This window comes from Dermacentor variabilis, chromosome 4 (assembly GCF_050947875.1).
Source record: "Dermacentor variabilis isolate Ectoservices chromosome 4, ASM5094787v1, whole genome shotgun sequence".
NCBI classification, from domain to species: Eukaryota; Metazoa; Arthropoda; class Arachnida; order Ixodida; family Ixodidae; genus Dermacentor; species Dermacentor variabilis.
This window is the reverse complement of record NC_134571.1, coordinates 74,662,049-74,680,112: the sequence shown is the minus strand read 5'-3', so window position 1 is coordinate 74,680,112 and position 18,064 is coordinate 74,662,049. Positions and strand designations below refer to the sequence as shown.

Here is an 18,064-nt window from a genome sequence, read left to right as displayed (position 1 = left end):
TTGGTATTTCTAAATGTGCCCGACATCTTTATTGGCACCTGGATGGATAATTGCTTGGATAATTGCTTATCCTGGATGGATAAGAGAACGTACTATGCCACTTCCTCCACCCTTTTCTCCTAGCACGCGGAGGGGGTAGGGCCTCTCCTCAGTTTCCTTCCTCCATGCCCGCACTATATACAGCGGCAGCCGCCTATATGCTGACTAGTCATCCCGCAGCAAACGCAAAATGGAATTATATAATTTTTTGCGGGAAATTTAACCCGCGTGATGACCGCACCCTTGAATTAGCGTCAATTTTTTTTTACAAAAAAGTGCGATCATTATGCGAGTAGTAAACACTGTATTTTCACAATTACTCAATGAATGCGCCATCCGCAGCAACCGATTCAATTCAGCTTCGGAAACGGCTGCATACACAGATCAAGTGGTCCTTAGAAATGTTGGCCAGTGAGTGAGCAATGGCGGCCTTCAGCGAGTCTTTTGTACTATGTGGCGGTTTGTTGGCCTCTCCCTCAATGCCCAGACATAGTAGTCGAGCGGATTTAAATCTGGAGAACTTGGAGGCCACAAGTTGGAAGTGACGTGGTCGTAGAAGTTGTCAGCCAGCCTAGTTGTACCTGGGTGATGCAGGCGGTGTGGGCAGGAGCCGAATCTTGCTGAAAGACATAAGGTCTTCCTTTCGAAACAGTCTCTACCCAGGGCTTTACAAAGATGGCAAATACCTCCACGTACGCAGCAGCATTAACGCAGAGTCCTTCTGCAAAAAAGTGTGGCGGCATGATGTCACCCTCGTTGCTGATGACGGTTGACACCAATACAGGCAAAGAAAATTGCCACAGATGCCACGTCACCATCAGAACATATTAGTTCTGTCAGCACCTTGTAATCAAAAGACTTCACTATGTCCAGAAAAGTGGCAATTTCCAAGTCGCTGGGTGTGCAGCCAGGACGACGACGACTGCGTGGTGTTTCACTTCCTGCGTCAACCTGTACGCTTCCATCTTTGAACAAACTGCGCAATATGAATAAGGGGTCAACCAACAAGAAGCTGCACGCCTAGATAGATATGATGAGCCTGCTGGTGTCTATGGCAATAAGGAATAGTGTTATCAAGTAGCTCATGCACCCAGTATATAGTTTTTTAAACCGTGCAGAGAGATTCGCTTTTACAATTAAAGTAACGACATACAATTGTTTGGCACCCTACAGACAAACAAAGTTTGCTTCACTATTTATCTAACAGGCCACACTTTTCTTTTGCATTGGTTTTGCAATTGCAGTTCCACTAGATGTGCCATACAAGTGGACTGTTTTACAAGAACCATAAGACATCACACATGCTGTGATCAACAGAAGTCTTTAATTATGTCAACTAAATAAACTTTGCATCAATGTGAACAACAAATCATCAGACTTCTGGGGAAAATAATAGTGGGAGGAGACATGCTAATAACACGCGCTTAATGAAGAAAAGGAAGAGAGGGAGAACGATAGAAGCAACCTGAACTTTACGCAGGTGCTTCTTACTTGCCTTTGTACTTTTAAACAGACTTACTCATGGCTACAAATGTGGCCAGGAAAAGAAAAAAAAAAGAATGTCTGACCTTTATTTGTATCATGTGGAAAGCTTCACACTTCAAACACCCCACATGAGCATTAGTTTAAGTAACATTTCTTGAATGTGTTGCCCCTACCACATCACTTCAAAGAAACCTTCCACTAGCAGTTTTGTCAGCATATCGCAAATTCCCGCATCCTGTCGTCAGGGCAACAAAGACAGGGCAGGAAGTTACCATCGATCTATTACTGCTCAATACAGACAAAACTCAACAAATACAGTAATGCTGGCACTGCCTGCGCTAGTCAGACTAAGGGGACGGCGAAAAAAAAATTTACAAAATGGGAATGTGTCACTATATTACTATGAAAATGCTGCGGGGGAAGAAATCTTGCTGAAAAACAAAAATTAAGCAAGACAAGCCCTGGAGATGCATTCACAGGGACATGGAGACCCTGTGAGCGCTCATACACTGTGAAGCAACTCTAAGGGTGCTAAAGTTGTGACCCTATATGAAAAATGGATGAATACCACAACAATACTGAAGTCTCAAAACATAACAGGAGCAAAGCAACAAGCCCGCCACAAGGGCTAAAACGACAATGTGGCTATAACTGATGACTATGGCGAAGATCTGTCTTCAACTTCATGTATTCAGTGAGAAACCACTCTTCGATTCCGGGTAAAGAGTTTCATTATCTCACTCGCCAGCTCTCACGCACAGTGCAAAAAAAAGAGAGAGAGAAAGACGAAACAATGCCTATTTAAACACATACATGCATGCACACACAGAAGAAAGAGAAAGAAATAAACTGGCAGAATGACATAGGAAAAAAGAAAAGTCAGGTTCTTGAGTCTTTCTTGTCCAGGCCTGCCAAGCTTCACGTTGATTCAATGGCTTGCCCTTCTTTGCATAATCTGGCAATGAAGAAGAGAGAAGCATTTGCAGAAACCTTTAAATACACTCATGTTTCTTGCATATTCAAATTAGTCAAGAATGAGAAGTAACAGTTGACTTCCCTTACCTGAACACCGGGTAATTCAATTTTTCTTTTATTATTCAATCCTAACCAAAGGTCCTGTACGGCCTGCGACCATTATTTCAATCCTGATATTGTCTCTCACCAGATAATTCAAACTTGTCTGTATAATTCACACAAGCCTGACCAGTATTTGCAGCATCGGTCTTGGCAGTGCCAGGGGACAGTGAATGTATTGAAGACATATCTCCTGCCAGAAATGATCATTTCATCCAGCTCTGGGAAGCTATTCAAGCGAAAACAGTAACCTACAATTAGCAACTACACTTAAATCTTGTTATAACGAAGCCGAAAGGGAGCTAAATTTTTTTGTTATAAGCATTAGTTCGTTATAGCCACTGACTAATAATTTGAGACTAATTTATTGCACACGAGCGTGCACTTACTACAAGTAAGCCATCACCGAGGTATCGGCTCCCGTCGCGGCCAAGTAGCTGCGTCCATGGCAAGTGCTAATCGTCCTTACCGATATCGCACACAGGGAGAAACTGGAATCAAACACATAAGAACTGATTTTATTGCCTTCCCTGTCGATGGCGCAAACTTTTCATGCTTTCATGTTGACGGAGAAAAATATTTGGTTATGCTTCGCTGCTGTGTCTTCCTTAACTGAAGGATGGCCTTCTTAGCAGCAGCAGCTATCTCAAGCCAATCCGCCCCGTTTTCGTGGCCGCCGAAGTAGCGGCAGCAGTGCAGCAGGTCCACTGCGTCCAGCGCCTGGGAAGATGTCGGTAGGTCGTAAACACAGGGCGGAGTGCCGTTGTCCCCTGCGGCACACCTTCATCAACGCTTCCTTCATGCTCCCGGGCAGCAAGCACAAAGTCGTCATCTGTCAGCTCCTCCGTTGCCAGAACGACGCCATCCACGCTCACATAGTCGCAGAACGTTTCGCCTTCACACACACGACACCAGCATCGTGGAGCGCCCTTCATGACGCTAAAGCTTCGTCTGATAAAGTGGCAACACTGGGTAAGGCTATTCGGTCCATTGAGTCGTCAGTGTCAGGGTTGCTTTCGTTGGCAGCGAATGATGCACGTCAAAAGCAGCTGGCCATGGTGCTGGTTGTCACATCCATCCATGCCGCATGAAGCATCTCTAATTCCATATACAAATCGACCTTCGTGTCACGGTTCAACTGCATGTTTAACACAAGTCTGTCTATCACCCGCTTCCGGTATCCAGCCTTAAATGGCATTATCATGCCTTGATCAAAGAGCTGTATCATTGCCGTGCAGTTCGGGGGCAAGAACCTATGTTCGTCAGCGCAGCAGTGGTGTGGTGAGCAGCACAGTTGTCTAAGAAAAGGCATACCTTGCGATTCTGCCTCTTCGACTTCTCGTCCCAGTCACGCAGCCATCCCGCAAAAACTTCCCTTGTCATCCAGGCTTTCCAGTTTGATAAGTACTGTGGTTGAAGTCTCCTGTTTCCTTTAAAGCATTGTGGTGACGCGCTTTTTTCTATCACCAAAGGTGGCATCTTCTCTGATCCGTCCATATTCATATAAAGGAGCACAGTTACGCGGACCTTACTATGTTTCCCGTGGCGACAGAGCCCACCTTTTAATGACAGGGTCTTCTGTGGTAACATTTGGTAGAAGAGAGCTGTTTCGTCAGTGTTGAACACATCTTTCTCTTCATACTTTTCAAGGAGAGGACCCAACGTTAGCTTTCACCCACGTCATTGCGGTTTCATTGTCGACGGCCTGGGACTCGCCAGTGACAACCCTGCCGACGATATCGCGGCGCTCCTTAAAACGCTGCAGCCAGCCATCGCTTGCATCGAAGCTGTCGCAGCCCATGATGCAAGCAAAGTCCCTCGCTTCTCTCTGGAGCAGTGCCCCACTAACGGGCAAATTAGCAGCCCTTGCATTCAAAAACCACTTAAACAGCGCCTCTTCCACGGCTTCAAAGGCAGGAGACCGCTGCTTCTTCCGGCTACTTTTCACGCCACGTGCGCCAGCGCCAGCGATGACTTCTTTGCTGCTGAGGATTGTAAAAAGGTACTCGGCACGATGCCGAACTCCTTGGCCACTTGAGTTTTTTTCGTGCCTGACGCAACAGCCCTAATTAAGGCTGCTGCTGCTGCTGCTGCTAATCATTTCTCTGTCGTGAAACTGGCGACATGGTGGAAAAAGCACTGATGGACAGTGTACAGAACAATGCAAACAAAGGCGTGCGGCACTCGGCTGGCAGTGCGCACTGTACACAACGGATGGAGTGGCTTGGCTGCTTGGCCAGCTTGGCTTGGCTTGGAGCGTTGCTGGATGATGAGGGGCCGCCGCGGGAGATTTGAACTGCCGCATCGGAGGGCCGCAATGCGACGTGCAATTTAAGAAATCTATATGTTGTGTACAAAGTGGCTTGTTAGGTGCGATTTTGGAATGACAATTTTTCCTTATATCCGTTGATCAATTAATCTTTTTTCCTTAAAACGAAATTTTAAACGCATGGGTTTCTATGGGAACTTTCAAGGGGAATTACAATTCTTTCATTATATCCATTATTTCGTTATAAGGCGTTTCATTATAACGAGATTGAAGTGTACCATATTTATCAGGTAGACCTATAGACATTTTTATCGGGGAGAGCGAGAACTTCCTCTCTGAACTGTGCTGTGGGGGTAGAAAGGAACATGCAGCAGCATCTGCAATGATTTTGCACAAGGGTTCACGTGTGAAGAGCACAGCCCAGAGAGCATTATGGCGAGGCCCAGGGGGATCTTGTTGAAGAGGTGCAATAAAATGCACTTTCTTCTCAAGAAAATTTTTCGTGTCTGCCCATTACAGTGAAATAAGAAACCAAAACAGCATTTGCCGCATCAGCAATAGCCTACCATCAATGCCAGTGTCATCACATGATGACAACACGTATCCCGGCCACGGCGGCCACATTTCGATGGGGGCGAAATGCGAAAACACCCGTGTGCTTAGATTTAGGTGCACGTTAAAGAACCCCAGGTGGTCAAAATTTCCGGAGTCCTCCACTACGGCGTGCCTCATAATCAGAAAGTGGTTTTGGCACGTAAAACCCCAAATATTATTATTATTATGATGACAACACCTTTTGCATAGGATAGCACTGATGACACTTTAAACCTTTAATTATGAAAGCTCATTTAAATGATGAATGTCTTTACATGCTAAGCTAGAGGCAATTAAGTCGTATGACATATATTCGGTATTCCAGAGACATATAGTCAATGAAATAGTGAAGTGTTAGTCTAGATGTGGGCCACCACTACCTTGTTTGCTATGGTTGTGGAGTCATTCTAAAAATGATGAGCATCAAACACAATGGACCACACTGAGGATGACATGCTGTGGTTCACTGACAGGGATGAAGAGCTGTACAAGTGACAATGATGTAAATTTAAGTGCAAATACACCACCATTGTGTGAAGGTAGACTTCTATGTAGGCCTGCTCTCAGAATATTTCGAGATGAAAATAGCAGCATACAATGAATGATTACTACATTTACTCAATTCTGACGTGTCTCTTTTTTTTCCCCCCATCCAATTGGTCCAAAAGGTACCTGTGCATTATAAATAGGTACAAAACCAAAACTGCACTGGCAACAGCCTAGTATCACAGCCACTGTCATCAAAGCCATTGTGATCACAACATAAATCACAAGATGGCTACAGTTTTCATGTAAGACCCTGACAACAATGCGCTTTCAAGCTTTAATTACAAAAGTTCATTTGAGAGATCAACTTTAGATGCTGAGCTAGCAGCAACAGAACATTGTCTTGTGTTTTCGGCATTTCGGAGACGTGCACATGTCGCAGGACATACTGGCGAAGTATTTACTCCAGGCGTGGACCACCATCCTGTTTACAATTGTAATGGAGTGGTTTGAGGAATGCAGAGAATATCAAATGCAATGGATGAGGAGGACAGAAGCGTGTCACAGTCTGCAGACAGAAATAAAAAGCCAATTGAGACTGACAACATTTGTTTTCGAAATTAAAAGCTTAAGGAAGTACAATTTAGCTTGCAATTTATATGTAGCATGACACTGTAACCCTGCCCTCCATTTGTCATTTTCTTGTCTGCAACAGCTCTGTTCTCAGTAAATGTTACACTCTGGACATACTGGAATACTAATTTATCCCTTTGGTTGGACTTTATTTCCCTTTAGCATGTCTAAATTTTTTCTAGAAATCTAGCAGCCCTGAAACTGCATAGCTAATATGAACTGTTCGCATGGCTACATCATTTTTACAGCCTGCAGGCCACAAGCGGTCGGGGAAAAGAAATTTACGCCAGTGTACTAGAGCACTGAGTTCACAACCTCTTGACTAGCAAAGTGATGCTCAACCAGCAAAGCACTGCGCTGCTCAGAATCTACAAGCACTGGGGGGAACTCGCATACCTCCACATGCTGCCCATGTCAATAAATTCAAGGTTACCAGACTTGACACTTTCTCTTGTCTTGATTTTGTCTTTTCCCGAGTTGGCACTGTTGCCTTGAAGGGCAGCAATGTCAGCTCAACAGTGTGAGTGCCATGGCTACTGAGCCACCATGGCAGGTTGAATGCTTTGGACAAATGCGACACACTAATAAAAACCAATAAGTGCTGCCACGCCTACTAAAAGCTTGTTCAGAAGATGAATAGAAAGCTTACCTTGAAACAGAAGGATAGAGTTCTGACTAGTGTAAACCAGGACACCGAGTCTGCTTCAGTGCTTCAATGACAGTATTGTTGATTGAGATCAGCTCCCGGCTCTCCTCGTTTCTCCTGAAAAGCTCCACTACAGGCTCCTTCGCGTCTATACTTGGTTTGGTAACCTGTACACAAGAACGCATGGAAAGTGTCAGCTGAAGGACACAGTTGAAGAACACCACTACTGCACAGCTGTCCATCGAACTTCAGAGCTTGGACAAGCCACCCAGAGAAGTGCATCACAGGCGTTGCACACCCCAGGACACACTGCGCCTGTCTACTGCAGTGTGGGGCTCTTCGATGTACACAAACTTAATGTAGTCTCTTTCAAAAAAAAGAAGGGGGGGGGGAGCAGAAACCATCTGGGGCTGACTGTCACAGTCAAGCGATAACCTTCTGCTATATCTGCTGAGATCTGCTGTTGGACAACTTATTAGTAAACTCTACTGGTTAATGGGACAATAAAGAGAAAATTATGACAAGCTGCATAAGTAAATGACGCTTCTACAATGCCAAAAAGAAGCCACTCTTACAGCAAGAGGAGGCAGGGTAAGCCAGAAAAGGTGCACAAACATAAAACACATGGCGATAGTGCCTTAAGTTCCCTGCATCAGCTCGGCCTGACATCATAAATTTTTACAGTGCCTGCTTGGGCCTAGTTAATTCTTTTTATCGGTAAAGATGAAACTTCACTGTATTCTAAGGACTTAAAGACTTAACTTGGTAAGCTGTGAGAGCTTTTACTATGCTACAACAGCCCAAATATGAGAAAAAAACATAAGAGATCGACTTTGGGCTAGTTGGTGTTGCATTTGGAGGGGGAAATAAATCAAAGTCCATGATGTCACACTGACGTGCAGGCGCTGCGATTTTGACACAAACTTAAAGAATTGAAGTTCGACATTCATTTTCTCTTCGAGCGATTAACATTTAACCATGTAATTAATGAAAATAGAGTTTTGAAAGAATACTTTCCCAGTATAACTTGATTTATTGTTTTTCATTTAATGTCTCTTTATTGCTACAAGGCATGAGTGCTGTGATGTAGGGACATGTCGAAGAGTAGGACAGGCTGGAGTGCAGTGATGAGATGAGACATGCTAATGTGTATTCATTTTCCTGACACCTATGCTTATACCATCAGATATGCTGTGGCCAGTGTCAGCCCATGCAGTAAAAAGCTTTTTTTTTTTCTATCTTGCATTTACTTGCCTGTGCTCCACCATATCACATTGTGTGTGATGTATGCGGAACGTAAGTTTTGCATTATCTTTTGGCCACCCGAAGGGAGGACATGGTGCCGATGCCACAATTGTGAATGAAGTTCCCAAATAGATGCTAATGCAATAACATTTTTCAAAAATGTTTACACTGGGAAAGTGCAGTCTAAAAAAGTGGGGAACACATGGCATTTGACCTCTGGTAGGAGAAAGATTAGCAGGGGCATTGCACTTGGTGTGGCAGCTTTCTTGCCCTTCCTCAGACACCAGCTCTACACCGTTCCGGCCACCTGGGATGACCCCATCGATGCCGCCAATGACACAACATCGGCTACAGTTTGTTATCACATAAAACAGTGGTTGGTAGAAAAAAATGATCTCTTAATTTCATCTACCTTAACAACTGACGACCACTGTAAAAACAGACATGAATGAGAGCTGCAGTATGAGGCAGGTTCAACTTTTGAGCCCGTGCCCAGCTGTCGCTGGCTTGTTGGTAAGAGATCGTGAGGCTTATAGCGCTGGAAAAAGACAAGGACGAAAGGAAGACGTGACACATACAGGCGCTAACTTGCAACAATCTTTATTTCAAGCAAGGGACCCATACATATACACAACTTTTTCGCGTACATCATCATACATGCGCTGTTTGCAAAAATTCCCTACACACCATTGTGCAGGTAAAATAACTCTTTGTGGGAAAGGGAAATTGATGGTTTTGACACGCAGTTATCCCCAAGCCTATCAATCATTTCTGCTTCTATAATTTTGCAAGTTATCCTACCTCGGCCTCTTCCCACAATGGAGCAGTCTCTGTATGCTGTAGTCTCTGTCCTTGTCTTTTTCACACGCTATAAGCCTAAAGCTCCACGTCTTGCCTTATATTATAAGCTGTTTTTAACGGCAGCCAGAAATAATTCCATGCAGTGCACTGCCACATGCATGCATTGCCACAGCAAAGTACATTGTATATGCAAAATCTAAACGGAATTTACCCAGAAATGTGTTTGCTGTAGCCAATAGTCCATTATAGGTGGGTCCATCAAAAGTGCAATGTGCAGCATGAATAATATAGGCAGACCAGACTAAGTGACAAGAATGGTCTGTTATATCCAAAAGTATGTTGTAGAAGATCCGCTGTAAGGACATGGATTATATTAAAGATATATAATTATTTCTATGACATTTCTGTAAAATGTCTATGACGTTACAAGAACATAGTATAAAGTACAGCTGAACGTTGTTATAACAAAGTTACATTTGACACGAAGAAAGCTTCGCTGTATCCAATATTTGTTATAAACGTACAGTAAACCATCATCCTAATGAAGCCGATTTACCCGAATTACCACATTATTCAAAATTTCTCACAGTTCTGACCTAAGCCTATGCATTTCAAACGAGCTAACTCGAAGCATACTGATAAGCTGCTCTGCTTAGAGCGAACTGGCATGGGGCGTGTGCACACTCTCGGTGGCACGCAGCACGCTTTGCACTGGGCAAAGCTTTCCACATAGGGCTAGCGAGCGACCCTCTCCGTCACCAGTTATGCCATCGCATTGCCTGCGCACCCTTTTCCTCTGCGCTGCACACACGCGTTATCAGCAGCAAGCAGGTGCGTACTCCTGGCAGAACTCCGTGCCTTTCGCACCGTGCAAGCGAGCAACCCTCAGCCCTTTTGTCAGGCACTCTTTTCCTCCATGCTGCACTTGTGCATTATCAAAGGCGAGTGGTGCCACAGCTGCAGCGCTGTGGAACTAGTGCGCAAAGTGCACAACGGAGAACACTGCATACTGTTGCTGCATAACTGTTACTGCATACCGCCTTCCGCATGCCTAAGTCTCCGAAACCAGGATGTACTACTTCCTCTGTGCTTGCATGTGCATGTGCATCAGCCAGTGCAGGCTTTGTGAACGCGTGGTTTGTGCATTGCTTTAGTACGTGTGCCTTGCATGTCCTTTTGTGGTCTTCAGTTTGAAATGGCACTGCCAGTCGCTGCGTGAAAGTGTTTGAACTTAGAGTAAGAGGTTTTTTTCGATAGGTAAAGTGGAAAAGGGTGATGGACAGAAATGTGAAAATGCAAAGCGATTTGGCATACCCCGTTCAACATTGCCAACTGTATTGAACAGCAAGGAAGCAGTACTAGACGGCTTTGAGAAGAGCCTCTCAGCCAAAAATGAAAGCGCAACTGTGATACCAAGTATTCTGAAGTGTGTGCATGCACTTTTTGAGTGACTGAAAAACACCACAAGTGAGAAGCTCCTCATGAATGGATTTCAAACCACTGCAAAACCTGAAGCTCTAGCCCTCCAAATGGGCAGACAAGATTAAAAGCAGCAATGGCCCGCTTGAATGCTTCAAGTGACTGCACGGTATAAATCGATTTAGCAAAAGTGCAGCCATAGACCGTGACACCATGGAGGGATGGAGCAAGTATCAGCTGACGTCCCTACTTCAGCAACATGAAGAGAAAGGCATTTACAACCTAGATGAGGCTGCATTCTTCCAAGAAATTGCTGACAAAGCATGTATGCAGTACTCAAGTAGATCCTCATTGGGAGGCAAAGAAAACATGAGGGTGTTGGTGTGCTTTTAGGTGAAAATGGGACCGGTGAGGACAAGCTTCCTTTGTTGATACTGGGGGAACTTGAGGAAGCTGCAATACTTCTGCAATGCAACGATGCCTAAAGACTGCATATATAAATATAAATGTGCTTGGACAACTGCAGCTATTTTTGAGGAGTTTGTACACCTTCTATATAGAAAGTTTAAAGTAAAGCATCGCCGTGTGCTTTTGTCGTTGACAACTGTCCCAGCCATGGGAAGATTGACAATCTCGAAGCGATAACTTTCGATTTTCTGCCAGTGAATACAATCACAAAACTGCAGCCTATGATATCAGGGAATTATTGAGACCACATGAAAGCTATACCGCAAGAGAATTTAACAACACATGCTCATCGCATATGATGCCAACAAGTGCTACAACATCAACCATACATATGTTAAGCCATTACCTCCCTGCCCTTCCCCTTTCGTCTCTCTCTCTCTCTCTCTTTGTTAAACCATTCATGGAAAGAGCTGGCACCTGCAAAGTTTAGAAACTGTCTTGAGGATGCTGGCTTTTCCCAGCTACACGTGTGCATGCCTGGCACAGATCACTAGGTTTGCAACGGTCTCTACAAAGCTGCATACAAAATTGTTGGCGAAGAGGTGGAAGGCAACTTCGACTCACTTGCGTTGGCTGATAATGCTGATCCCTTTGTCACCCCAGCTACAAATGCTAACATATGTTATACCCCTGTCACACGGCAAATTTAATGTCATTTACAACGAATGACATTCGCTGATAATGCCATTTGTTTGCTGTCACACGGTAAAACGTAATGACATTCGTCGAAAATGACATTTACAAACAAATGAGTTCGCCAAACTCATTCGCATTCGTTTGGAAACGAATGTGTATCCTTGACACCACGAGTGAACCAGTGTTTCGCAAACAGTACATGCTTCTTTTTTTGTTTTAACAAAAATCGCTTTTATTCTATCAATTTTATTACCTAATTATTGCTTTAACGACATTGAAGTGCACCACGTGCGTAAATACAGAAAACTACTCTCAGTCCAGTGACCAGACAGCCGTCTTTAGCTATCGCTGCAGCAGTCGTGTTGGTTCGCACCGGGCATCAGACGTGGCCGCTTCAATTGACTTGGCTCAAAAGCATGCGCGTGTTTTCCTGTGGCACGCGCCAAGAATGAGGATATTAGGAGCCCGCATGCACATCACAACGGCGATGACATGCAACTGCCATTCTCGTACCACTTTAGCAGATGTAGCGGACGCGCCTATCGTTCTCTTCGCCCTGTTGCTTGCCTTAGCTTTGGCTTGACTTGGCTCGACTCGACTTCGTTGGCAATGTCGACAAGTTAGCGATCGAACGCTACGGTTTGAAAGCAACGATCACATATTCTAGTGGAATTTAGCATATTGGAAAATAATTATTAGACGAAAGTGGGTTTGAGGCGTGTCTTTTTTTTTTACTATCGTCATTGTCATCATTTTCAAATGACATTAGTTTTCGCCGTGTGACAGCGTGCTGTGATAATGACACTAATCGCAACAAATGTCATTTGTTGGAAATGACATTAGATTTGCCGTGTGACAGGGGTATTAAAATATGTTAAACCCCAAACGGGGTATTTGAGGTACCAATAAATAAATAAATAAATAAATAAATAAATAAATAAATAAATAGTAGACTTGGGTCTTGGTGGCCCCAATGAGGACGGAGAGCCAATAGACAAACGTCCTCGTAATATACCAACTGAGGCGCAGACACAGGAGAGCCTCTGCCTGCTGTGAAACAAAGTTGAATGCACAGGCAGTGACTATGACCTCACGCAGTTCCAGTGCAAACTGGAGCAGGCATACTGAGGCCTGGCAGAAACACCCAGCAGACCAAGTTTTTACACCTCAATAAAGGTTTGCTTCATTGAATATCTCGCAGTTATACCAGTGTCATGTTGCCACTTTCGATCACGATTGAACCTAATCTGTATTGAAATCCTTGGCCGTGATTGGTTCCCTCTCACAGCTTGCGCAAACAAGCGAATCGCAAGCAAGAAATTCAATCCTGATCTAGCTTGATCACGATTGACCACGTGACACCCGTATTAGACTTTCGCCGAGTTGGGCTATTTCATCTCTAGTTTCTTAGCTTTTAAGGGATAGTCTCATCAAACTATCACTCATATTGAATTTTTTCTCTGTCCTGTTCACTTCATTCTAAAAAAAGTTTTACTGTACATATGTTTACTGCAATGGCAATGAGACAACCTTTTTATTTGCTTCATTATACCGCATTTACACGACTGTAAGTCGACCTATTTCCTTAAATTTGAAAATATGAAGTGGGGGGGGGGGGGGGGGGGGAGTCGACTTACAATCAGAACCAAAACACAGAACCGCCAAAAAAGCGAGACCAACGAGATATCAGGGGAGCTACAACACAGTTACAATTTTATGTTTGCTCTATGGCCCTACCTGTACCTTTTAGCTATCCTGCACACTTTTTCACTTTTCGGAAGGGTCTTTCAACATTTTGGAGAGTTTTACAGTGCACACAACACTCATGGGGGGGGTGTCGATAGTTGATGGAAGGGCCGCTGTTCCATTCGCAATGGCACCCTCAGAATGGTGGCACTTGTGGGGAGTATCGATAGTTCATGGAAGAGCGGACACTACTCACGTGTTTCTCTTTCCCTGTAGCTCTTAGTTTGATGCGTTCGACCTGACTGCCGGCTACATGCTACTACCATGCTTCCTCAGTCATCATGAGTGCTCCAGGCCCAATAAACATTCGGCGCTCATTCACAGCAGCGATCAAGAGGGCTGCCATCCTCCACTTCGAAGAAACAAATCACTGCGCAGCGGGCCCCAAGTTCAATGTTTCTGAATGGGTGGTGCGTCAGTGGCGACTGTAGCGAAGCAAAATTATCACCTGTTACAGCAAGTGAAGAATTTCCCACGGGCCAAAGTCTGGACGCTTTCCGAAGCAGTAGGCCAAGCTTGCGACATGCGTCACTAAAATGCGTGATAGATCCCTGCCAGTGAAGTGTGACATGGTCATGAAACAAGCCCGGATCTTCGCCTTTTAAGGACCTGCTCCGCCGTGAGCACAACGAGTGGCTGGCGGCAGAAGACCGCGAACTTACGCCAACCGGACCTGTCAAAAGAACCTCCCTGACGGCTGCGTGTGATTGGGTGCATTCGGCATGGGCTGCTGTTCCACAAGATGTCGTGGTGCAGTCGTTTGCCGAATGTGGAATTTCGTTGGACGGCGAAGCGCTGTGGGACCGTAGGAGCGATGACGATGACACGAGTGAAGACGAGTAGTCCAGTGACCATGTCAGCTACTAATAAATTTTCGTTATAGAATGCACCCTCGAGTATGCTCTTTCTCTTCTCTCTCTCTCTCTCTCTCTCTCTCTCTCTCTCTCTCTCTCCCCCCGCCCCCGTCACACCCGATATGGGGGGGTCGACTTACAATAGAGTAAATACGGTATTCGATAATTTGGTATATCTGTGTTCGTTATATCAAGGTTCAACTGTATACACTAGTGATTGTATGAAGAATGTGTGCATACGTAAATAGCGCAGGGGACATAGTGGCACCCATTCTACTCATCTCACAAAAAAATTTTTCTTTGAACAATAAGCTTGGGACAGATAAATAGCGCAGAAAGCTTTCCCTTCATCTAATCTTGGCTCGACTACAATGACTGAGGTATAAAAACTTCTCTCATTAAGATTGTACTGCGACTTTGACTATCCACTGGCCTGGTAGGAATGCCTCGCCACTGTAATCAACACATTCAAAGAAGCAGGACACTCAAATACACAATTTGTTTTTCTTTTTTCCTTGAAAAAGTCAAACGAAAAGAAAGTTATCAACTAATTTGTTTCATGCCACTCAATGCTTTATATTTTGTTTGCTGCAATAGGAAAGGGAAATGCTAAGAAGCTGATAAAGTAACTCCTTGACTGTGGTGTTTCTGTAGGCAGTGAAGCCAAACTGGGCCAGTACAATGTAAGTTAAGGATCCCTTTGCTCAATTCTATTCCATTTCTTATCATCAGCCGGTTGTGGCTTGCTGATGCCAGTGTTAACACAGGCCGAGTGTTGCTCAGCACAAAATAAATTCACGAAGCACAAGAAGGAAAACAATATGAACATAGTTAAATTACCCTAGCCCTCAATTTGCCCTGAAAGTGACCAGCACTATGGCCAGATGCATGTTTAGAAACGAATGCTGCAGCAGGACGTCACAGACACTGTGTCACTGCTGTGGTTTCATTCCCAATATTTAACTAGCAGAGCAAATGCCACGGTCAGCAGACAGCTTCTCAGGAATAAGCAATCCAATACAAGCCACAGACACACTGTTGCCATATTGCCCAAGCAATGGTCGACAAACACTTACCCGAATAAGAAGCTCAACATGATGCCCTCCACTGAGATTAAGCACTTGAGTCGAAATGTCCTGAGACCAGCAGAAGCAGTCTTCTTCGGTAAGCCCTCGCAACCGGCAAGGCACTGCCTGCAGAGCCCAAGAGTAGGAAAAAAAGAGAGCGGTGCAGTTAAACCCTCTCTCTACCACTGAATAGTATAAAATTTCACCAGAATTCTTGCCAATATAGTTGATGACAAGTATAACAGTCAAACAAAATATATATAGTGCAGATCCCACACTAGTGGGAGTCTGTCCAAGCAAAGCTGTGGTGAGCCACCAAGACAAACCGGTGCATCTCGAAAAGAGACACGCAACGGACTTTGGCAACAAATAGGCCTTGTAACCACCCAGGTAGCAGAGAAATGTGACATAGCATCAATAAAATAAAATTAGAGGGTTTTAAGTGCCAAAACCACAATTTGTTTTCCAGATTACCACTGCATGATTCGACACACCGAGCGACAAGCTTTCCATTTCACTAAAAAAAAAAGGTTCTATCAAAATTGGTTGTCAGTCTTTTTAAGAGAATGATGTGCTTGAAGGTATGTGTAAAAGTGAGGTGTGTTTAGGTAGCATGGTTTCATTATGCACTTCCTCAGAGAACAGAGTCAGTAAATACAGTCGAAACTCAATATATCAAACAGCGCGGTGATCACGAAATAGTTTGACATAGCCAGAATTCGATAGATAAAATCACGTAAGAAAATGCATCAAAAACATTTAAAAATTGGCGCAGTAAATACTCACTTAAAGGGACACTAAAGGTTAATATTAAGTCAGCGTGCACTGATGAAATACCATCCGAGAAACCTCAAAACTCTTGTTTCATGCGAAGAAGAGACTTATGAGAAAATGCATTCTGAAGCGTCCGCGTACCTCTAGGGCAGTTCAAATCGTCCGCCCTCCGATCGAGGAGTGGTGACGTCATGGTCTCATAGTGACGTTGCGCCGTCAGTGAGTAAAACGGCGCCGGCAGACGGCGCTATGGCTTTTCTGCGCAAAACGCAAACGCGCAGCCAGAAACAGAGCCAAGACAGAGCCAACAGCAGCGCGAAAGCGGAACTATGGTGACTGACGAAAGGGAGGGCACGCGATGATAAGCTGGTTCTTTATTTTATGACGTCAATTTTGACTCGTTGCAATGGACAACCCTGACGACACATTGGCTAGCGATGCTGGGCTCGACTTCAGCAATTTAAGCACTGATGAACGTGACCTACTGCCGAGGGATCGCGCTGCCGGCGTCGTTGCGTACTACTACGACGGCAACTGTATGCCATGGCTGTACATATTCGCACATTTGTAGCACTCACCGCACTCACCGCTCCGTCTTCGACCTGCAGTTCTTGCGCTTCGGAGAATGCAGGCAAGACCGACGGAACAGCACTACGGGAAAGCATTGCTTTGAAAGGCACTCCACACGACTTCAGTAAGTCGGCGTTGAAGTCGTAATCCTCTGGACAAAAGTGCAGCAAGCACACTATGCGATTTTTCGGGTCTTTGCCAACGCGCTGTGGCAGAGGTACGGCACTTAACCACTTCGAATGAAGAGGTTCACTCGTTGGCACACAGTGATAAGTAATGTTGGGTTCGCCGCTGCAACTGCCCTTGGCCAAGTTCCGCGGACCATTCGCGCATCCCACAACATCACATGGATATGGCATTCTCGCTGCTTGTTCCAAATGCAAGTTTCGCGAGCCAGCAGAACCAGCGCAGCACGACGCGATAACGAAACAACTGAAACTCCAAAGCGCACGGCGCAGAGTCGAGCGAAAACGAAACCGTTAGAGCACCCATACTACTGAAAGGTATCGTCGAAATGTTATTTTTTCTTAGAATTGAATAGAGGAAGACAAGCAGCATTTTCTTCCGTCTTATAACCTAATAAAATTATATTTTTAATCCAAGTAGTTGAGTACTAGTGACATAAATTATGATGAGGAGTGCTTTCGTCATCGGGCTAGTACCGGAATGTCGCTGGGGAGTCTCAAATCGTGTCATGCATTTACCTCAATGTCTCGGTTGCTAAAGCTCTGTTTGCGATTATATTGACGCCTTTTATGTTCTAGAGCATTGCCTTATCACTTTACCTTGACTTCATAGTAACATTTAGTGTCCCTTTAAAGCTTCCCACAAAATATTTATTTATTTGGCTGAAAAGGCTTCTTATTGGCAGGCGGGTGCTTAATCATGGCACCCCCAACATAGTCTAAATGATCTACAAGCGATAGGTCGGTGCCTTATATTGCGCCGCAGTAGCGGCAAAGAAGGGCCAAAGCAGCTACAGCCTCAGTTGAAGTCGGGAGCAGGGCATCATCAGCGCTTGCAGTATCAACCTCAGCAGCGTCTTTGTTTGGCCGCTACTTCCGCTGCGATCTCCACGTCCATCAATCGAAGCATTTTGAAATACTGTCAATAACAATAACAAACCGCCATTCCACGCCACCGCATACGTATGTCGCTATGTTCAAACGGCACGCTTGGCACGATCAATGTGTGCAGCTATAGTGCGCAGCAGTCATGAACAGCAATCGCACCACCACTATTTTCGAGGGTGTTGCGG

At 44.7% G+C, this 18,064-nt stretch overlaps 1 protein-coding gene across 10 annotated transcripts in view; it reads right to left on the bottom strand.

The window, feature by feature from the left end:
* Positions 1 to 1,341: 1,341 nt before the first annotated feature.
* Positions 1,342 to 18,064, bottom strand: part of LOC142579388 (tudor domain-containing protein 7-like) — a 161,449-nt gene continuing 144,726 nt past the window's right edge. For 9 of the 10 annotated variants that reach the window (XM_075689522.1, XM_075689515.1, XM_075689524.1 and 6 more), the window contains 3 exons: positions 15,472 to 15,588; positions 7,230 to 7,393; positions 1,342 to 2,479 (listed from right to left, as the gene is read on the bottom strand). In XM_075689522.1, coding sequence (XP_075545637.1) covers positions 7,256 to 7,393; positions 15,472 to 15,588 — 255 coding nt within the window. In that variant the 3' untranslated portion in view covers positions 1,342 to 2,479; positions 7,230 to 7,255. Of the gene's footprint in view, positions 2,480 to 6,270; positions 6,516 to 7,229; positions 7,394 to 15,471; positions 15,589 to 18,064 lie in introns of those variants that run through there. The other variant, XM_075689521.1, reaches the window with a different exon arrangement.